The following is a 21847-nucleotide window of genomic DNA, read 5'->3' as shown; positions in this document are numbered from 1 at the left end:
AATGTAACAAATATAATTTATTTATTGTAATGTTTAAAATTTTACTCTATTTTTTGTTACATTAACTGAAACAAGAAAAGGACTTTACCTAAAGTCACATTCAAATGTTGCTAAATGGCTTGATCTAGCCAATTTAAAAATAGTTAACTCAAAATTTTGGCCAAAAATAAATTACTCAAGCCTATTGATTTTGCCCACAGATTAGAAAGATTTGGATTTTTAATTCAATCACTCCCCAATATTATTTTTTTTTATTAAAGGTCATTATATTTAAAAAAATAGGCCACACATCCTTAGTACAAAATTGTAACTAAGCCAGGTAAAAATTTGACCATGCTAGGCAAAAACAAATCCCAACCAGGCCCCTACAAATTTGTTATAATATTTTAGTGTGGGTTTATAATCCATTGATGTAAATTCTTGAATCAACAGGAAAGTGGTTTGTAATTTATTTCTTTTTAAGTAGGGAGTGACCATGAAATGAGGATTGAGTCTACTAAAAACAGACTACAAGACAAGGGAGACTTAAGCAAAATCAAAAACAGACCTCAATCAAGATGAGTAAGGTTAGGAATAGACTTAACAACAAACTTTACTTATCTTAAAGGCTGATTTAAAAGTCAACTCATTGAGCCAGACAATTTGAATTCAGAATTTAGTTGTAAAAACTAGGCTAATTCTTGCAGACTTAAATAATTTTAATTTAATATACACAAAAAAAATTTGATTACATTTATAATTTAATATATATATAGAAATATTACTCAGGTTTTAAAGATCAAATTTAACATGTTTAAAAATTAAGATGTAAAAGAGTGAACTTATAAAGTGATATTATTTAACTATAAATATATAATTTTATTTATTACATAGATTAAAATAGTATAGATCATATCTTTTTATTATTCTTTCTAAATCATAGTCATAGATTATAATTTCTAAAAATTCCTAAATAACTGTTATAAATTTATAATTCGTAGATAAAATTACTTTGCTAAAATTCCATCTTCTTTTGTTAACCTATTAATGCAATCATCTGACTCTCCCTAAATATTAAAAAATTATTTAGTATAAAAAATTTAAAATACTATTCTACGAATATTTCCGCATATGGCATATATTTTAGATGATGAGAGTGCTACACCATCTTCGCCAATCTAATTTATAATATAATAATGTTAAGCAAATAATAAAATACATCAGCTATAGCCAACTGAATTGAAGCATGATCTGTAGCAGATAAAATATTGTTTGTTGCAGAGCTAGCAAATAAAAATGAGGTAATTATTATATATATTTATACCATTTTCGAGGAATATATAGATCTACAAATTCCCCTGTATCGTTTTGCATATTTATAAATTTTAAGGAAATATATAGTAAAGAAAGTTTCCTCCGCAAGGAATGTTAGAGTTAAACATATATTTATGGAAGTCAATGAAATTCAAAATGTCTCAATTTTAAAAAATTTATTAAGAACGATTTTTTATATCTGAAAATTCTAATTTAATCCGAAATAACTCCAACATGTATAGAGTACCCACACTGTGAATTACGAATAATTGCCTAGAACTGTTAAAATATTTTCAATTTATATCCGTGTTTAAATCGTTTTTTTATAAATATTAAAAATAAAGGAAAATATATAGCTAGTGTGATATTTATAGGGTAGGTTGGTTAGATATGCTGAAATCTTTTATGAAATCAGATTGTAAAAATAGTATATAAAGTTGATTCTTTTCTTATATTATGTTTGTTTGCTAATGATCAGTAAATTGTTGTAATACAATTATTAAGCGCACAAAAGTTTCCTCTACAATAAATTAATGTATAAAAATATAATAAAATAAATTAATGAAAACTTAGCTTTCACTCTACTCAAGTCCAAGCTCAAAAGGATCAATATATTAAGAACAAGATAGTTTCCTATATTACAATAAATTAATGTATAAAAATATAATATAAATTAATGAAAACTTAGCTTTCACTCTACTCAAGCTCAAGCTCAAAAGGATCAATGAATTAAGAACAAGAAGTACAATAAATCACAATAGTTTCCTATATACAATAAATTAATGTATAAAAATTAATATAATAAATTAATGAAAACTTAGCTTTCACTCTACTCAAGCCCAAGCTCAAAAGGATCAATGAATTAAGAACAAGAAATATAATCAATCACAATAGTATACAATAAATTAATGTATAAAAATATAATATAAATTAATGAAAACCTAGCTTTCACTCTACTCAAGCCCAAGCTCAAAAGGATCAATGAATTAAGAACAAAAATATAATCAATCACAATAGTTTCCTATATACAATAAATTAATGTATAAAAATTAATATAATAAATTAATGAAAACTTAGCTTTCACTCTACTCAAGCCCAAGCTCAAACGGATCAATGAATTAAGAACAGGATAGTTTCCTATATACAATAAATTAATGTATAAAAATATAATATAAATTAATGAAAACTTAGCTTTAACTCTACTTAAGCCCACGCTCAAAAGGATCAATGAAATACAATCAATCACAATAGTTTCCTATATACAATAAATTAATGTAAAAAATTAAATAAATAAATGAAAACTTAGCTTTCACTCTACTCAAGCCCAAGCTCAAAAGGATCAATGAATTAAGAAGAAGAAATACAATCAATCACTATAGTTTCCTATATACAATAAATTAATCTATAAAAATTAATATAATAAATTAATCAAAACTTAGCTTTCACTCTACTCAAACTCAAACATAAGCGTTTTCACTTCCTTTGCAAAAAAAACGAAAAGCACGTGGTAAATGATATATAGCGTCAAGCGACGTAATTGATATTTTATGCATTCAAATATAGTAAACGACATGATAATTCTTCTCAGGGAATGTTATATTCAAATAATAGATATCATTAAAAAATAAATAAATGATAAGAGAAAATAATGTGAACAAAATAATATTTTTTTTTCCTACCGGCCTCTTTTTTGATATTTTCCTCTCATCGGCCTCAAAATCGACATTTTCTCGCGGCCTCGTGGGCAAAATGCCCACTGGGTCTTATGGCCAGTCCGCCCCTGTCTCAGATAATTTATTATAGATGAATTAATCAAGTTATTTTTAAATGTCCCATACGACTTACAAAAAAAAATGGTAAGATAAAAGATAATAAGAAATACACAATCATCCAGAAAATCCAATCGAAATGGAAACCAAGAAAATAATCAATTCAATTAAGAATGAAGCTTTGAATAATACTATGGAAACTCCAAACTTTAGTGGCGAAACACGTATCTCAATTAAGTGATTCCATATCAATGGCACTACCATCACCGAATCTTATGAAACGTATAATTCACCGAACGCGGAGTTCAAACAGATTTGCACCTCCGAATCCTAGCAGCCTTATTGAGCTGGTAATTCCGCATGAATATTCAATTACAGATAAATATGAGGATTTCATACTTCATGATGATGGTCCGGTAAGATTTTCTATAAATTTTTTGAACAAATATAACTAAATCCTTCATATTTATTGCGATAAGCTGCCCGATAAGAAACACTTTATTATAATTGCTTATTTATTTATCATGTGTGACAGGTTCCCGACCGTATTATCATATTTGGAAGAAGAAAAAATTTGGACTTCTTAGCTTCATGCGAACATTGGTTTTCTGATGGTACATTTAAATCGTCGCCACCTTTATTTACGCAAATTTATACAATTCATGGGATTAGAAATAATAATGTTTTACCTCTCATATATATATTGACCAATAGAAAGGATTATGAAACTTATAAAAAATAATTTACTATTATAGGTGACAACTTAATATCAACTCCAAAAAAAATTATGGCGGATTTTGAAATGGCCAGTGTAAAAGCTTTCAGTAAAGTGTTTCCCAGTTCGCAACACAAATGTTGCTATTTCCATTTTGGCCAATCCTTTTGGCGAATTCAAAAATATCCAGAAATATCGCAGAAATATAAAACAGATGTGGAATTTAATATACAACTTAGAATGATGGTTTGTTTGGCGTTTGTGCCACCCTTAAATGTAGTTGAAACTAGAGGTGGGCGCGGGCCGTGAAATTACTCGTGACCCATCGTGTCACAGTGGGTCACGGCATGCTCTACAGTAAAAACTTGTTTAATAAATTTAATGGCGCTATTGCTAAAAATATTATATTAAAATGTTCAAATAATACTCTAATTCATACATTTTTAAATGAAGCAGATATTTTTATTAAGACAATTTTAGAATATTTAGAATCAAAATTTGAAATAACTCTATTTACAAATGTATAAAATTATGACCTTGAACAGAAACCATCAATTGATGGTTTTTATAATTTATTAAATATATTAAAAATACCGAAAGATATTGATGTCTTGTTTGAGGTTGTAATTCTCTCTATTATTTATAATTCGCTAAAATACTTAAGTTAGATGGTCTAAAAGCAGAGGAGAAATGGGTAGAATTTTTTCGTAATAACGATAAATCCCCATGCTTGGAAAAAATATGCGAGTATGTCTTCTCCTTACCTCATTCTAATGCCTCATCCGAGCGCATTTTTTGCCTGATGAGGACTGCCTGAAAAAAGGAGAGAAATCGGATTGCTTTAACAAAATTAGAGGCCGAGCTAATGGTTAAACAAATATATAATATGTCATGCCAGGAATTTTATAAATATCTCAATAACGACGGTAAACATTTAGTTCTATTATTTAAATCTCAAATAAAATATATTTAAGTTTAAGCAATGGCGCCATAAAATTTATTGTCAAATTTTAATTGTAGATATGAACACATCTGCAGCATAATTTTGTGAATTTTTGTTAAGATTCTTCTGATTGTAACTACACACTAACAGCATTTAGTAGATTTTCTACAAGTGAAATCATTCCTAAATATACCTCTGCCATTCATTATTGAAAAAAATTTTCAAAATGTTAGGACAGCTTTTATAATCTTTATTTAAGAAACATATTTTTAAAGGTTTATAAAATTTTAAAATTCTATCGATGACGGGTATTAGGAACATATCGCAACTAATATTGTGCTCACTCAATTCTGTAAATACACTCTGTTTTTACCAAATTCCCTGAGGCATTATCAGATCAGAAAGCTGACATGCAATTTATTTATAATTACCATTATATGGTTAGCTATGTGTTTGAATTTTTTACTATTTGAGGGGAAATAATTAATAGTATTATTGAAACGACCTTAATTTTGTTGAAATATGGAGGATCAAGGCCTTATTAGATGCATCTGTTAGAATTGCATATGTATGCCCATCTTTCAAATCGTCAAGAATTGACCTCCTGGATTAAGGCCTTAAAACATTGATGATAGCCTTGCTCATTTTTGTTCTACAAGTATTGTTTTCATTTATATTGTCGTTAAATATTATGTGAAAAAGATTCTAACATTGTGATGATAAGTATCTCTGTGAATGTTGTACTACAAGATAAGTAATTACAATTGCCGCAACTGTTGTTGCATCTGTATTATTTCTTATTTTTGGAGTACATTATTATGTATTTAAACGTGATACGTGATAATTAAGTGCCTATCCCTATAATGTTATACACACACGGTAGATTTCCAATTGCGGTTTCCTAGATAATTCTATATATAAAAAAATGAAGAAATAAACCTTTATGGAATTGTATTTGATAGATGAATTTCCAAAATCTGAGGTGCGATTTCCATCCACATCATATCTATACAATGTATAAAAATATGTCGTTTTACGAGACATTCGCATATTCGCATAAAATATATTTTTAATTGTAATATTAAAATCTTTTTTTTTATAAAATTTTATCTTGTTTACATTCTTTTATATTTAAAAAAGATCGTTGGTTTTCTTTATAAATTAATATATTTTAATAAATCAAGATGTTATTTTATTTTGAAAAATAGTTACCATTCATCTAGGAATTCCCTCTCTACAGAATTTGCTCATAAATACAATTTTTAGCTAACAAAGCATTCCACCTATCAAGGTTGGCAGTGATGTATTAACATAGATTACTCTATTTATATTATTAGAATAAGTCATAATTTCCTTTTATTTTATTATTATAAATTACATTTTATTATCGTGAATTACATTTTTTCATTCTTTTTTTAACCAAAAACAATTTTCCTTTTATATTTTTTTTTAACAATAAATTAATAACCAATTATGTAAAATAAAAATGTTCGATTAAATTTAAATACAAATTGATATAAAAAAAAAGTAATGTTAAGATGATATAAAAAAAAAATGTTAATATAGAATAAAAATTATTTCACCGAAAGGTATAACAAAATCAGATTATTCCACCCTCCAAAGAAATTCGGCTTATTATTTCCTTGGATATGTTGAGTGGTAACACCATTAACGTTCATGATCGCCATGCAATACACCACCCATGTTCATGGAGCAGTCTCCTTTTCAAACCGAAGGATGGTTTGGTTAAGTAAAGGCCCTTAGCTAAATGCCCAATCAATTCGTTTGGCATGGCATCGGGCATCTAGATTCCTCTCGAGCAAGGATTATGTTGTCCTTCAGCCAGCCGTCCAATTCACGAGTCATCGCATCAACACTGGCATATGGAACTCTCCTTAGAGGTATGATCTTAAGCATGGCATCGAGCTTCAAGTGGATTTTCTTTTTTCTGACTATTTTGGGTTTGTAGAAGTAAGTTGATTCGAGGTCTTTTTTTGTTGTCGAGATTACCTTCTCGAGATCATTTTCAACATTACCCACTAAGAACGTTTTTAAAATGTTGTTGAAGGCATGGAGTCACATACGCCCTAGCAGGGGGATCTTATAACAATCCCCCACTATGGCCTCCAGCGTTTGTGATTTACCTTCAAACTTTACGATCACAATGGCTAGACCTAATATCTTGATGGCGCTGCCGTAGTTTATTTGTCTTACGTATCGTGGTTATGCCTACAGTCTTAGCTGCATGCTTCGGAAGTATTGTGTACCTTGTACCGGTGTCTACTTGCATCAACTGGGTATGTTGTTGATGCTCACCGTTACGATGTATGCGTCATATCTGGTATCGTTAACCCCCAGATTGTACACTTCAAGACTGAAGAATATGTTCTTTAATGTCTGCGTTTGAGTCGACGTAGTAGTTATCGTTACGATTGTCGAAACTGTTGCGGTTATAGTGACAATTATCGTAGCTTTGATCAAAACGATTGTCGTAGAAGTTGTCGTGCCGTCCGTCAAATCGTTTGTCGCGGCCATTGTCGTAGCGTATCTTGTAACGTTCATCGAGATATTGTCTGTGGCGATTGTCATTGACGAGCTGGAGTTGCTTGATAAGAGATTTATCATGTGCATGAGAGTCCTGAATGGGTTTTATGGATTAGTGACTATTTTTGGCTATGCCCATGTGATTAACCTCTTGTACTCAAGGTGATTCATTCAAATGAAACAATTTCATCCTGCCCTTGATTTCACTTGGCTCCGCAGTGTCTTCCTCTAGACCTAGATTGTAAATATCTTCTATAGTCATAGAGCTCCTGACCCCTTTCCTGACATCTTTGGAATTCGAAGCAACTCTCACTTTCTCAATAATGCGACGATGAATGCCATTGAATTTGCGTTCTTTATTGAGTCTTGCTACGCGTGTGATCCAAGCCCGAGAACATCTATCCTTGCCTTGAGTGTCAGCATAAAATAATAAGAGTTTGACGGATATTGTAGCTTGAATTTGCCAAGAAGAGCGATTGGGTCCTGGAAGTCTGCCTCCGTGCAAATTGCTTTAATGTTATTGAATTCGTCATCTGGAAGACTTTGGAGAAACAACGCAGCCTTAGAATTTTTCAATATCATTTATAAGCGCTGTAATCGCTACTAAATTTTAGGAAATCCAGCTTGACGAATTTGGTCATATAGTGGAATTCAATGCATCCATCGTAAAAGAATTATAATCGGTAAAAGCGTAATATAGAATTCATGTATAATGCAAAATCAAGATCGAATTTTGAGATAATACTTATGCGAAGTTCGGACTTAATTTGGCCTCCATGATGTATTAACATAGATTTCTCTTTATATTATTAGAATAAGTCATAATTTTCTTTTTTTTATTATTATAAATTATATTTTATTATCGAGAATTACATTTTATCATTCTTTTTTTAACAATAAATAAATAACCAATTATGTAAAATAAAAATGTTCAATTAAATTTAAATACAAATTGATATCAAAAAATGTAATGTTAATATAATATAAAAAATTATTTAACAGGCAGTATCGCAAATACTTGTATCTCTATTTTTATTGAAAAAATATATAGTATCTGCTTCTTAAATACTTTTTACAAAATGAGTTTCTAGATCTTTAACTATTTAATATGCAAAAGGTATTCATACTTTTAATTTTTGATTGTAAAAAGTTATATTTTATTTACATTCGAGTTAAACGAAAACAGGAGGTCATAAAAAAAATAGCAGCAATTAATCGTACCCTGCATAACATATTGGAATTGTCTTCATGTTGGCATTTTACTAGGTGAAAAATATAATTTGCAAGTTGAAAGATATTGAACTAGAATATCTTGAGAATTGCACTAAAGCATTAAATACCTTTGCAATAGCTACTTACAAGCTGCAAGCCCAAATAATTTGTCATTATGGAAATTTGGTTCCAATTTTATTTATTATAAACGAAGTATACATGAAGTACTTCAAACCGACTTGGCAGTTTGCCTACTACTTCACTTGTTATAGTCTTCGAAAGTGATAAAAGTTAAGCTTTAAAAATATTTTTATTTTAATTAAAAATGACTTTTTTTAATATATTAAATTCCAACAGAATTTTTACTGGATATAAACCCTCCTCAAGAATCTAAACCTTTCCACTATAAAAATTTAGCCCCCTACGGCGCCGATATTCTAACATTATTAATTATAACTTTTAATTATAGTTGAAATGCCTTCATAAATTTTAAAAACAATAATTTAAATTATTAATGCTCTACTACAAACTATCAAATTATTATGAATATATAAGAATAATTTTTAAGAACACAAATTTAATTAAAAACCTCTCATATACAATGAATGCAATATTGTATTTTATATTGTTTGGCATGAATACTTTTAAATTCCATATAAAAAGCAAAGAGTTTTATTTGGAAAATTACATATAATATATGATTATATGCAATATATTGATTTATTCGATATTCAATATTCAATATCATTGTATTATAATATTCTATAATAAAAGTATGTAATTTATTAGTTATATTATACTATTTTATCTTAAATATTAATAGCTAATTCCCCCAAAATTTTTCCTAACTAATCGACTCCCTAGTCTCCTCAAAAATATTGAATGCAAACTGTTGCAACATTCCCCCTTCCCATCTCTTATATAAATGCTGATTGAGGTTAATGTATTTGATAAGCCTACAAAGTCAACTTCTTTTATTGAAATACATTATTATTTTAGAATATACCTTCTAAATATAATGAGGCTAATCAAATTAAACTGGAAATATTAAATTATTATACAAATACAATCATTTATCCAATGATATATATAACTATAGATTGGCGATTCATTCATTCAATGCATTATAAAAGTGTCCACATATTGTAATCAGCTGTAGCGCCATTTTGTAGTTTGATTATCCATTATTTGTCAGCAAGAAATATTAATATATAGAAAACAAGTCTACTACGATAATTTAGTTTTAAAGGTTTCGATTTATGATATAATATTTTATAGTATCTTTTATTCTTAAATTTTCATAAGACTTTTTTTATGAAGGTGGTCTAGGTGATTATATTTAAAAAATAAATCTAAGACTAACCCACCTTTTAATTTTTAAAAATATAGTTTAACCTAATCCTGCATGGACTTATAAATCTTATGTTAATGCATCTTAGGATACATGCAAAACAGATCTTTTAATATCACTTTTATTATTTTATTTAGATAATGGGAGTGTGCTGTGTTCATAATTGTAATAAAACAAATAAAATAGAATCTAATACACATATTTCTTATCATAAGTATATATATTATTTTTTATATGCAACATATTTATTACATAAAGCATTAATAAGCTACAAACATTGAAAAATAATCCTTATTTAGTAAAAATATAAAGTTTTCTCATTTTTATTGCTAGGACAAATAATGCTTCTTCCTCTTGAGTTGATAAGATTTCTATTTTGAACTTTGCCTAAATATTTTTCTGGATAAAATATTAAGTTAGCCATTTTTAAAATACATATTTACTATGATACAGTTTCATTTTAAATATTTGTAAGAAATATGTAAACCATATATATATTAATAGAGGCTCTGCCAATCAACAAATTTTCACTGATTCAATACTATATTACTAATAACTGATCTGATATTTATATTGATTTTTATATACTATCTATCTTTGTATCAATGTCATAAATATATCTTATATTTTACTCATTATTATTCACCTATTTTTAAATATAGATTTCCATTAAAATCCAAATAATTATTGGAAAAATGGTTACAGGCTATAAATAGGAAAAATTTTATGCCTAATAAATATAGTATTATTTGTGGAAGGCATTTTAAAAATACTTGTTTCATTCATACTTTATCCGGAAAGATTTTATTGAAGGAAGATTCAATTCCATCGATATTTAGTATATCTAAGCCACTTCATGATGTATGTTAACAATATAATTACATAGTTAAAACAATATTTTAAAATGTATACTTTTTAGAAAACGAATGTTTATTCAAATAACATACAATCACCATTAAAAAGTGATATATTATATGAAAATGATCCAATTATACATATAATAAATGATCATAATTATTCCGCGACATATGAAACATTAAAAAGAAAAATTATTTACCAAGAGGCTATTATTAAACGCTTAAAAAAAGGGCACATGCTTATTATAGGAGCTCAAAAAGAGGAAAAAATAAAATAATCAATTTACAAACAATAATCACTTCACTAAAAGATGAAAATTTGTTATCAGATGATGTCGAAAATATTATAGACAGGCAATTTACAGGGACATCTTCTATATTCCTTAAAACACATATACACAGTGGAGGCATCTCAAACCCACAAAAAAATATATACAAGTGAATTCCGTCAATTTGCATTGACTATGCATTTTTATTCACCTAAGGCTTACAGATATCTCAAATCACACTTTTGTATGCCTCCGGAATCCACATTAAGGGCATGGAGTGGCAAGATTGAAATCATGCCAGGTTTATTATAATAATTTAAAAAAAATAAATTAAATAAAATAAAGGTTTCCTTTCTATTTCATTTACTTAAATTAAAAGCTACCAAAAAAAATCAGAAAAGCAGTTGTATTGTGTACTTAGCCTTGATGAAATGCATATTAAAACTCAAATAGATTATGACCCCCACAAAGCAGAATATCATGGTTATGTTGATTTAGGTGATGGGACAAAATCAACAAAAGAAGATAAATCTTGTCCAGAAGCAACAAAGGCACTGTTTCTTATGGCTACCTGTCTTAATAGCAGCTGGTAAATGCCAATAGCCTATTTTCTAGTTTCACAAATGAATTCAGATATCCTAGCTATTTAGTGAGAGTTGCATTGTTCAATCTAAATAAAACAGGAATTATCTGTAAGGCCATAGTATGTGATGGTTGTGCTGTTAATAAAAAAATGAGCAAACTGCTTGGTGTTAGTATGGATCAGTGGCGTAGCTACGGGGGTCGTTTTCAGGTTTGGACCCCTCCCAGAGCAAAATTTTTTTTTAGATTTTACGTTCTAAAGACTTAAAAGTGACTAATACCATTAATATTTATATTTTTCTGGTTTTGATGTTTGTGGAAGGATATTATATTACTATTGAAATTATTCTGGATAGTATTATTATAAAGTCATTGAGAATAATCGACTAAATTATAATAACATATTATTGATGCATTTAAAAAATATATTTATTATATATTATCGAAGATATGGTTATGATTTTGCATTTTATATGTATGGACCCCCTCTAAGAAAAATTCCTAGCTATGCCACTGGTATGGATCCTGATAATATCATTCCATATATTGAGCTGGAATTTTATGAATCGGAAAAAATATATATGTTACTAGATGTTTGTCATATGCTCAAATTACTTAGAAATCTATTAGCGGAGTAGGAAATTTTAATAAATGAATCAAATGGAGAGGTAGCTAGCTATATTAAATTTGATTAAATATTTATTTTGTATTTATAGATAATAGATTGGAAGCCTATACAAAATTTACATAAATTGCAGGAGTGCGAAGGTTTACGTGCTGCAAATAAATTGCGCAAAGCACATTGCTTTCCACAAACAAAAAATGAAAGTTTGATAATAAATATATAATTATTAAATATTTTTTAAAGGTATTCGATCTGCTGTTCGCATTTCATTAATGGCAAAATTGGATAATACAATTACAGGAAATTGCATTTCCTTAGATAATACTCAATTAATATGTTCAAATTTTCAAAATAATCAAGACGATGATTTTAATTCTATCAAAACTATTTCAAATCCAATTATACCCCAGGCATTATCTTATTATTTTAGCCAAACAAATCCTCATATCCCGAAATTATCATTATATTTAGATAATTTAACAACTTATATTTTGGGATATATAGTACAACAACTTATTAAAGAAAAAAAGGTACGATGTGATGTTTGCATTAATGCAATGGTCAGTGATTCATATATTGATAATAATATAAATAATATGCTCATAAATTTTAAAAATAATGGGGGGTTAGTGATTCCTTCTTCTAGTATGTCATGCAGAATTTGTGAAAGTTCATTTAGAACTTATCAAAATGATATTAAACGTAAAAATATTATTAAAAAAATGGAAGTGTTGGTTTTTTCCACAATAATTGGTACAAATATTTTTATTGATCTTACTGAACATATTAATGATGAGATTGGTTACAGCCATTTTCAAATTCTTGTAAAATTAATTGTTCAAAGGTAATCATTTATTAGTTTTAATACTATTTTTTTAAAGATATTTAAATATTAGATTTTTTCATTTTGCTGACTTGAGAAACCAGGAATTGAGAACGGGTATGAGGCAAAATCTTACAAAAGCAATACAATTTAATAATCATTAAGTCATGTAAATTAATATTTATATCTTCTTTTATTTTTTAAAAATTATATTGTATAAAGAACAGGCCTGATATAAGACATATTATAAAAATTATGATATTATATATAATCTATGCTAATGTAAATATATTTTATTTTTTATAGGTGATGATAGAATGAAAAAGGATAAATGTTTATAATCAAAGATAATATTAATGTGAATCATCACATTATTAAAAATACATTTTGTTTTTTAAAGTGTACACATTTATATTTTTATATATTTTGTATAAACCTTATTTAAATGATTTATATAATAATTTATACTCATGCAAAAAATGTTATTATTACACTATGTTTTTATTGAAAAAAAAATAAAAGATGTTTTCATTTGTCATTTATAATTAAGATGAAATAATTAAAACAAAAAAATTATAAATGATTATTACAATAAAAATTAAGTGAGATGAGCTCTCAACCCATCTTTTAAGATGGTTTAACTTATTTCATCTAGAACACATAATCCAAAAAAATTTTTAATTGACAGGATATTTTTTTATAAAATCTTATTTTCTTAACGTAATTACTTGATCTTCATCTACTTTTAGAGTATATCTTTGGTTCATCCTTTATAATAAAATTAATAAATATAAAATAAAAATAAGTTAAAAAAGTAAGAAAAAAATTAACATTGATTTCTCTTATTATTAAAACAAAATTTGTAGATTTTATTTAATTATATCTATACAGATCTTTTATATAAATTTTGATTATTATTTTAAGGTATAAATTACTTACCTAAAATTAAAAGTACCAGCAACTACAATAAATATCAGTGCATCATTTTTATTTATTAATAAGATATGAATCATAAAATATTATTATATTTAATAATAAGGATTCCATAAATGAACAATAAGTGGATAGTAAGATTTTTTTTGAAACATCAAGTGAATTTGATAAGCTATAAAAACTAATTTTATTAGAAAAATTAACAAATATATATAAAAAAATAAATGATTTTGATATTTGCAATTAATATGTATAAAATAAATTAGACTTTCTAATAAATGATTGGGGGTTAAATGGTTGAGGAATGTTTAAAAATAAATTTATTTTTATAATAATATTAACCAAGTAGATAAATTAACTTAAAACTATGATTGAAAGAAGTATTTTCTTGATTGAGTCAAAGGAATCTGTGTGATAAGTTTTTTTGGCAATTATATATAGGCAGTGGACCTTATTTGGTTGAATATTTGAGGGTGTATTAGATATAAGTATGGAATATTTTGTATGGGTATAATTTTGGTGATTTTTGCTTCAGTGATATTGTAGCAATCTATGTTTCTGAATAATTTCTGGGTGAAAGTAATTTAATGATATTATGTACTATTATTGTATTAAATGTTGAGTTTTTTTATTTTAGAGAATACCAATGTAATTTAATTGAAGATCAGTTGAGGTTAGGATTCATTTAATTATTTTACATAATTACATTATTAACAAATTATTAGATATACGTGATATATAGCGCTTTTGCCCTCTAACGTTGAAGATTCAACAGAGCTACGCTAGGTTTTCCTCATTTCCATCTAATTGGAACAATTTAATTTGGGTATAAATATAAAAATATGAGCCCTCCACACGTTTGTGGGCAAGCCGCACGTACTTGTAGGCACAACATTTCGAAAAATGTTGCTTAAACCTCTATAGGCTTTAATTTAGAAGGAGTAGGACAAAGAAAAAGCCTATACCCGAGAACTACAGTATAATTTAATTACTTTAAAGGTGGGTGATGGCTGATTTTAAGCTTAATTTCTTTAATGTAAGTTATATCTGTAAATAAATATGATTATCATATCATATCATATTTACCACCGGATGAACCGAACCAAATAAAAATGGCATCTATAGATTAGGAAAGAGCATCAAAAGTTAATATAGACATATGGATTGATGATCAAATATTTAAATAGTCGGAATGATTTTCAAAAGTAACATTTTAATAAGATGGATGTAAGCCACATAACTTAATAAAACCTTAGAGAAAACTTTCCTATTAGATATAAAATTGTTAAATTTTTAAAATTTATTATTATTGAGGCATTTGATCAACGTACAAGCTACAAAATGGCGCTAAAGCTGATTTCAATAGGTGGACGTTTTTTTATGCATGATCGTCAATCTATAGTTATATTTATCATTGCATTTATCAGCAACTTATATAAATATAAACATATCAAAGAATTTTTTCAAAACTTTTCTGCCCAATGGCTATTAGGCTTTGCAAATCTTGTCAATAGACCAAATGGGCAAAGATCGTTAGTTAAATTATTTAAGAAATTAATTAAATTAAAAATAAATGATTAATTATAAAAATTTTAACGTGTGTATATTTTTTATACGAATTATGAAATCACTTTTATAAAATTTAAAAACAATTTTTTTTTACATATAATCATAATTGTAATACATAAGCTTATATACTTTATCTAATATATTAAGTAAAATTAATATAAACAAAGTGCTTTACTTAGTATTATGTCCTATCTTTTAACACAACGTCCAAAAATATATTTCATATTAAATCTATTTTTTTCAAAGTATCTTTTTTAAGTATCTATATCGATTTTTTCTATATAATTTAAAAAGTATCTATATAAATACCTTTTTTAAAATTTTTACCAAGTATCTGTATCTTGTTTTTTATTCGAAAAAATATCTTGTTTCTTATTAAACCTTTTGAAAAAATATTTTGTTTCTGTATCTTAATTACTTATGTTTGAAGAGTATTTATTTATATCTGCATTAAGATAATTTTTTTTAAATTTACATCCCTGTTCCCTATTCATCTCTAATCCCATCTCCCCCATAAATATATGCAATATATCCGTTATCAATCCCTATAAAAAATAATTTGAAAGAAGTTTTTAAAATAATGACTCTAATTGAAAAGATTCTTATAAAAAGATAAAATAGAAAACCAAAATTATTTTTATAAAAGCATAACATATCCAAACTACAATAATTGGACCTAGAGATCTCCAATAAAGATAATTTACCCCCTCCGTCCACTAAGCTCCAACTGAAAGAGAGCGAGTTAGTACATTTTAGCAATGCCCTTACATCGTTTTTCACTTTAACACTCAAAAATTAATAAATTTGTATTGAAAATATATTCTAACATAAATCACCTGCACTATTAATCTCAGCTAATTTTGTTATTAGCTTTTGCTATTTTTATACATAAATATCACTGCAAATTTATTTAAATTTTAACGATAGACTCTTTGTACATTCTATACATAATTATAATATATTTTTTCAAAAAGATTGCCTTATATAGATAAGAAAAATATAAGCATGCCGGTCACCGTTTAGTACTCCATATGTATAACATTCATTCGCCTTGATATAATATCTGCAAAGTTTGCAAATATTTACGTAAATTATTTTCTGGGAATATTTTAAAAAAATAAATATTTACAAGTAAGTTTTTACCTTCTGAATTGGCACTTTTGTATATTTGTAAACTTATATTTTTTTTATTATAAAATTATGGATTGCCCTTTTTATAAAAAAATAGGAGCCTGCAGACATGGAAGTACCTGTGCTAGAGCTCATAATACACCAAGGCATAGTCAAGTTTTGTTTTTACTAGTTTTTATTAAATATAATTTATTTTTAGACTATCTTATTAACAAATTTCTATCATAACCCTAAACATCAAACATTAATTATGAAAGGTCAAGGTAAACTATCAATATATCTTATAAAATTATCGATATAATATCTAATATTTTGACAAAATTTTTTTAAAGTTATTGAGAATGCACCAAAATTTTCAGATGAAGAAGAGCAAAAACATTTTGATGACGTTTTTGAAGAATTATATATGGAATTGGAGGATGAAGTATTATATATATAAATATATATTCTAAAAAAGCATATATAATATTAAATATACATAATAAATTAGAAAATAAATTTTTTATACAATAATTTTATAATAGTTTGTAGCATATAATAGTATATTTGATTAAATTCACAGTATAGGTAAAATTATTGTATTTTTGAAGTTTTTCTGAATTTAGTGAGATGCCTAACAATATATATTTAAATTAGACATTTCTACCCATTGCATGCATGATCTAGATTTTTTTAAACTACTCAAAAATTAATATTTTGACCCAAACGGTTATATATATTTAAAATAAATAAATAGTATGGACAAATTGATGAATTGAATATATGTCAAAACCTAGGACGTCATTTATATGGCAATGTTTATGTCAAAGTAAGATCAAAATTCTTCAACTTGTAATCATTTTTAATATTTCCTTTTTAAACAATTTTATGTATTTGGAATTTTATAATACTAACCTTTTTTATAGAAGATAATATTTATTATTATTATAACATAATAAAATTATATTAATCAAAGATCAGCAGAGGTACCATTTGCATGGCCCAGCTCAACCTGGATATTATTCTTAAAAAAATTTCTGGCCTGGTTTGGATTTTTATTTTTTAAAATTTTTTTGGCCCGTGTTTTATATTTTCATAAGATTTTTTTAAAATATATTACATTTATTTTTAATTTTTATAGTTAATAATGCCGATTTAAAATATATGGCTTGATCCAAGTATTCTTTTTAAAAATATTTTTAGCCCAGCCCCACTAGGGTATATTTAAAAAAATAAAAATAAGGTCTGGCCTATGTACTGGGCTTAGATCTAGGGCTGGGCCTGCATATCTCTGATATTTATGAAACATATAGCACCTTATCCATTGCTAGTTATCAACAGGGTTGCCAGGTCAAAATTTTCAAATTGCGGGAAAAATTTGGTATTATGCGAGAGAAATATAAAAATTGCTAAAAAAAATTTTTTTTAATTGACTTAATTATCCGCCTATTATTTTTATAATTAGTTTATATAAATACAAAGTCGGTAATTATTTTAAAAAATAAAATACGTCTTGATTTATTAGAATATATTAATTTATAAAAAAAAACCAACGATCTTTTTTAAATATAAAAGAATGTAAACAAGATAAAATTTTATTAAAAAGAACGATTTTACAATTAAAAATATATTTTATGTGAATGTCCCGCAAAACAACCGCAATTGGAAATCTACCGTATGTTTGTATTTATAACATTATAGGGATAGGCGCTTAATTATCACGTTTAAATACATAATAAGGTACTCCAAAAATAAGATATAATAAAGATGTAACTACAGTTGCGGCAATTTTAATCACTTATCTTGTAGTGCAACATTCACAGAGATACTTATTATCACAATGTTGGTAGAATCTTTTCCCCATTATATTTAACTACTCTAATATAAATTAAAACAATACTTGTAGAACAAAAATGAGCAAGGCTATCATCAATGTTTTAGGACCTAAATCCAGGAGGTCAATTCTTGACTATTTGAAAGATGGGCATACATATGTAATTCTAACAGATGCATCTAATAAGGGAAATATTAAAATATTTCCCTTGATCCTGCGCTATTTCAACAAAATTAAGGTCGTTTCAATAAAACTATTAAATTTTTTCCCCTCAAATAGTGAAAAATCTAAACACATAGCTAACCATATAATGGTAAATATAGCAGATTCGAGATTATCAATAAATTGCATGTCAGCTTTCTGACCTGATAATGCCTCGGTAAATTTGGTAAAAACAGAGTGTATTTACAGAATTGAGTCAGCACAATGTTGGTTGCGATATGTTCCCAATACCCGTCATCGATAGAATTTTAAAATTTTATAAACCTTTAAAAATATATTTCTTAAATAAAGATTATAAAAGCTGTCCTAACATTTTGAAAATTTTTTTCAATAATGAATGGCAGAGGTATATTTAGGAATGATTTTACATGTATAAGAAATCTACTACATGCTGTTAATGTGTAGTTACAATCAGAAGAATCTTAACAAAGATTCACATAATTATGCTGCAGATGTGTTCATCTTTACAGTAAAAATTTGGCAATAAATTTTATGGCGCCATTGCTAAAACTTAATTATATTTTATTGAGATTTAAATAATAGAACTAAATGTTTACCGTCGTTATTGAGATATTTATAAAATTCCTAGCATTACATATTATATATTTGTTTAACCATTAGCTCGGCCTCTAATGTTGTTAAAGCAATCCTATTTCTTTATTTTTTCCAGGCAGTCCTCATCAGGCTAAAAATGCGCTCGGATGAGACATTAGAATAAGGTAAGGAGAAGACATAATCGCATATTTTTTCCAAGCATGAGATTTATCGTTATTACGAAAAAATTCTACCCATTTCTCCTCTGCTTTTAGACCATCTAACTTTAAGTATTTTAGCGAATCATAAAAAATAGAGAGAATTACAAACTCCTCAAACAAGACATCAATGTCTTTCTATATTTTTAATATATTTATTAAATTATAAAAACCATCAATTGATGGTTTCTGTTCCAAGGTCATAATATTTATACATTTGTAAATAGAGTTATTAAAATCAAATTTTGATTGTAAATATTATAAAATTGTCTTAATAAAAATATCTGCTTCATTTAAAAATATATTAATTAGAGTATTATTTGAACATTTTTATATATTATTTTTAGCAATAAAGCCATAAAATTTATTATCAATTTTTAACTGTAGAGATGAACAGAGCTGTAGCATGATTTTGTGAATCTTTTTTAATACAGAATATTCTGATTGCAACTGAATATTAACTGCATTCTACTATTTCATACACGAAAAAATTTTTCAAAATTTTAGGACTGCTTTTAAAATTTTATTTAAAAAGTATTTTTTTAAGGGTTTGTAAAATTTTAAAATTCTATCGATGGCAGGTATTAATGACAACCACCTGATAGGTATATATCGCCACAACTCACACCATTCCAAGTCAGACCACTTTACCAACTCTTTTATTCATTAACTCTTTTAGTTGATGAATTAAATTCGTTAAAACATTTCATCACAATTATTTCGACATCCACAGATAGTACATTCATTGCCTTCTTGCAAGAATTATGTAGTATATGGCATATACAATAAATTTTAACAGTTTTATTGAAATGTTCTTATTCTTGTTTTTAATATTTCCCTTATTAGATGTATCTGTTAGAATTGCATATGGATGCCCATTTCAAATCATCTAGAATTGACCTCTAGGATTCAGGTACTAAAACACTTATGATAGCCTATATCATTTTTGTTCTGCCATAAGTAAGGTTTGCACTTATATTGGAGTCGTTAAATATCATGAGAAAATGATTTGACCCACATTGTGATGATATAGATCTGTGAATGTTAAACTACATGATAGATGTATACGATTTCCGCAAACGTAGTTGCATCTGTATTATTTATTATTTTTGAGAATATTTTTGTATTGCAATCGATGTTGATATACTCCACTGTACTGACTTACATGAATGAAATGATGTTGATTTATTATTGGATAAAAATAAAACAGGATAGAAAGAAATTTACAAACTAGACATGTTTTTCGAATAAATATTTAAATTTATTTTAAATATATAAAAATAATCAATTAATGTCTCTCAAAATCATTATTTATATATTAAAAACATTAAAATACTTTTTTAAAAAAATTGCGGTAGATATTAAAAAATTGCTGTAGATTTTTGCGGGAGAGAGATGTCTGCGCCCCCTGATTGGGGGAGACATTGCAACCCTGGTTATGAATGATCGACATTTCTAAACCAACTAAATCTTTTTGTTACAGTTAATAAGGCATATTTAAAGAATAAAAACATCTAGGTTAATTATTTATATCTGTTTATAATGTTTTCATACCCAATATATATAATATTACGGTATAATACAAATCATAATTGTAATATTTAAAAAAAAAAATTATATATAATGTCCAACATAAAACCTCCAAAACTGATTACCTCATTATACTGACCCCTTTAGCTCCAACCCCATAACAAGCCCTATATAAAAAATAATTGCCATGAGCACTCCAAAACACTCATATTTAAAAAAATGTTTTAGCAAAATTGACTTTTTTTATCAAATAATAAAGGTGAAATAAATGTTCAAGATTTATCAATAGTAATAGAACTTATATAAGTAATGAGTTTCAACAGTTCATTGATACTTTTTCTAATGTATATATTTTAGTCAATCACTGAAAATTAGTGTTGTTAAATGATCAGTATTTTTTTGAACCAGGCAGTGTCTTAAAAATTAACCCCGTTCTAAGCGAGGGTCAAAAAATCGACCTTGAATTTACCCCAACCTAATGGTCACTGGGCCGAATAATATAAATAAAATATAAATCACTATTTATATAACTTAAAATAAAAATATAATTTAAATAAATTGGTTTTATGGGTTAGATTTTATTTTTAATTTACAAATATATGTATTTGGTTAGTATATTTATAATTATTTTTGTCACTTTTTTTTTAAAAATAATACCTTTGTGATCTAAATCTTTCGTATAAATTTAAGGTTATAAAATCTTTATTGATTTTAAATCCTGGTTGATTTGTTTATAATTTTATTATTTTATTTAACAATAGTTTAAATGAAATATTATAATTTTTCTTACGGAGTAAGTTTTAAATTTGTATTTCTTAGAAATTTTTTTGAAGCGAATAGGTTATAATGGGAGTTGCATCGATATTTTTACTGGGTCGGGCCATTATTTCAACCTTTTATAAATATCGGTTATC

The 21847-nt window shown here is 26.5% G+C and overlaps 2 protein-coding genes and 1 long non-coding RNA gene across 4 annotated transcripts in view; 2 read left to right on the top strand and 1 right to left on the bottom strand.

Moving 5' to 3' along the window:
* Nucleotides 1-744: 744 nt before the first annotated feature.
* On the bottom strand, nucleotides 745-1407 carry LOC135928155 (small ribosomal subunit protein eS21-like). Its single transcript, XM_065464521.1, has 5 exons — nucleotides 1304-1407; nucleotides 1199-1262; nucleotides 1089-1157; nucleotides 991-1046; nucleotides 745-948 (listed from the first exon to the last, which is right to left on the bottom strand). The coding sequence occupies exons 1-5, from the start codon at nucleotides 1351-1353 to the stop codon at nucleotides 939-941; spliced, it is 249 nt and encodes an 82-aa protein (XP_065320593.1). The 5' UTR covers nucleotides 1354-1407; the 3' UTR covers nucleotides 745-938.
* Nucleotides 1408-10770: 9363 nt separating this feature from the next.
* Nucleotides 10771-12365, top strand: LOC135928273 (uncharacterized). Of its 2 annotated transcripts, XR_010572272.1 has the most exons (4): nucleotides 10771-11254; nucleotides 11299-11542; nucleotides 11984-12203; nucleotides 12252-12365. It is a non-coding gene; the product is annotated as an uncharacterized LOC135928273 (long non-coding RNA). The 2 variants fall into 2 exon arrangements; XR_010572271.1 differs by having other exon boundaries at nucleotides 11299-12203.
* A 4160-nt stretch (nucleotides 12366-16525) lies between these two features.
* Nucleotides 16526-21847, top strand: part of LOC135928607 (splicing factor U2AF 35 kDa subunit-like) — a 160109-nt gene continuing 154787 nt past the window's right edge. The window contains exons 1-5 of the mRNA XM_065465062.1: nucleotides 16526-16616; nucleotides 16714-16772; nucleotides 16816-16879; nucleotides 16949-17040; nucleotides 17353-17424. Coding sequence (XP_065321134.1) covers nucleotides 16867-16879; nucleotides 16949-17040; nucleotides 17353-17424 — 177 coding nt within the window. The 5' untranslated portion in view covers nucleotides 16526-16616; nucleotides 16714-16772; nucleotides 16816-16866. The remainder of the gene's footprint in view (nucleotides 16617-16713; nucleotides 16773-16815; nucleotides 16880-16948; nucleotides 17041-17352; nucleotides 17425-21847) is intronic.

This window comes from Gordionus sp. m RMFG-2023, chromosome 4 (genome assembly GCF_954871325.1).
Source record: "Gordionus sp. m RMFG-2023 chromosome 4, tfGorSpeb1-WG-v2, whole genome shotgun sequence".
In the NCBI taxonomy this organism is placed as follows: Eukaryota; Metazoa; Nematomorpha; class Gordioida; order Chordodea; family Parachordodidae; genus Gordionus; species Gordionus sp. m RMFG-2023.
The sequence above is the reverse complement of the archived record's forward strand: the minus strand, read 5'-3'. Positions and strand labels throughout refer to the sequence as shown.

Excerpts from the sequence above, each read along its gene's own strand:
- LOC135928155 (XM_065464521.1), bottom strand. The coding sequence starts at position 1,353 with ATGCAAAACGATACAGGGGAATTTGTAGATCTATATATTCCTCGAAAA. Across the intron at positions 1,158-1,198 it reads TTCAGTTGGCTATAGCTGAT|ATTGGCGAAGATGGTGTAGC; the intron begins GTATTTTATTAT and ends ATTATAAATTAG. Across the intron at positions 1,047-1,088 it reads GCGGAAATATTCGTAGAATA|GGAGAGTCAGATGATTGCAT; the intron begins GTATTTTAAATT and ends TTTAATATTTAG.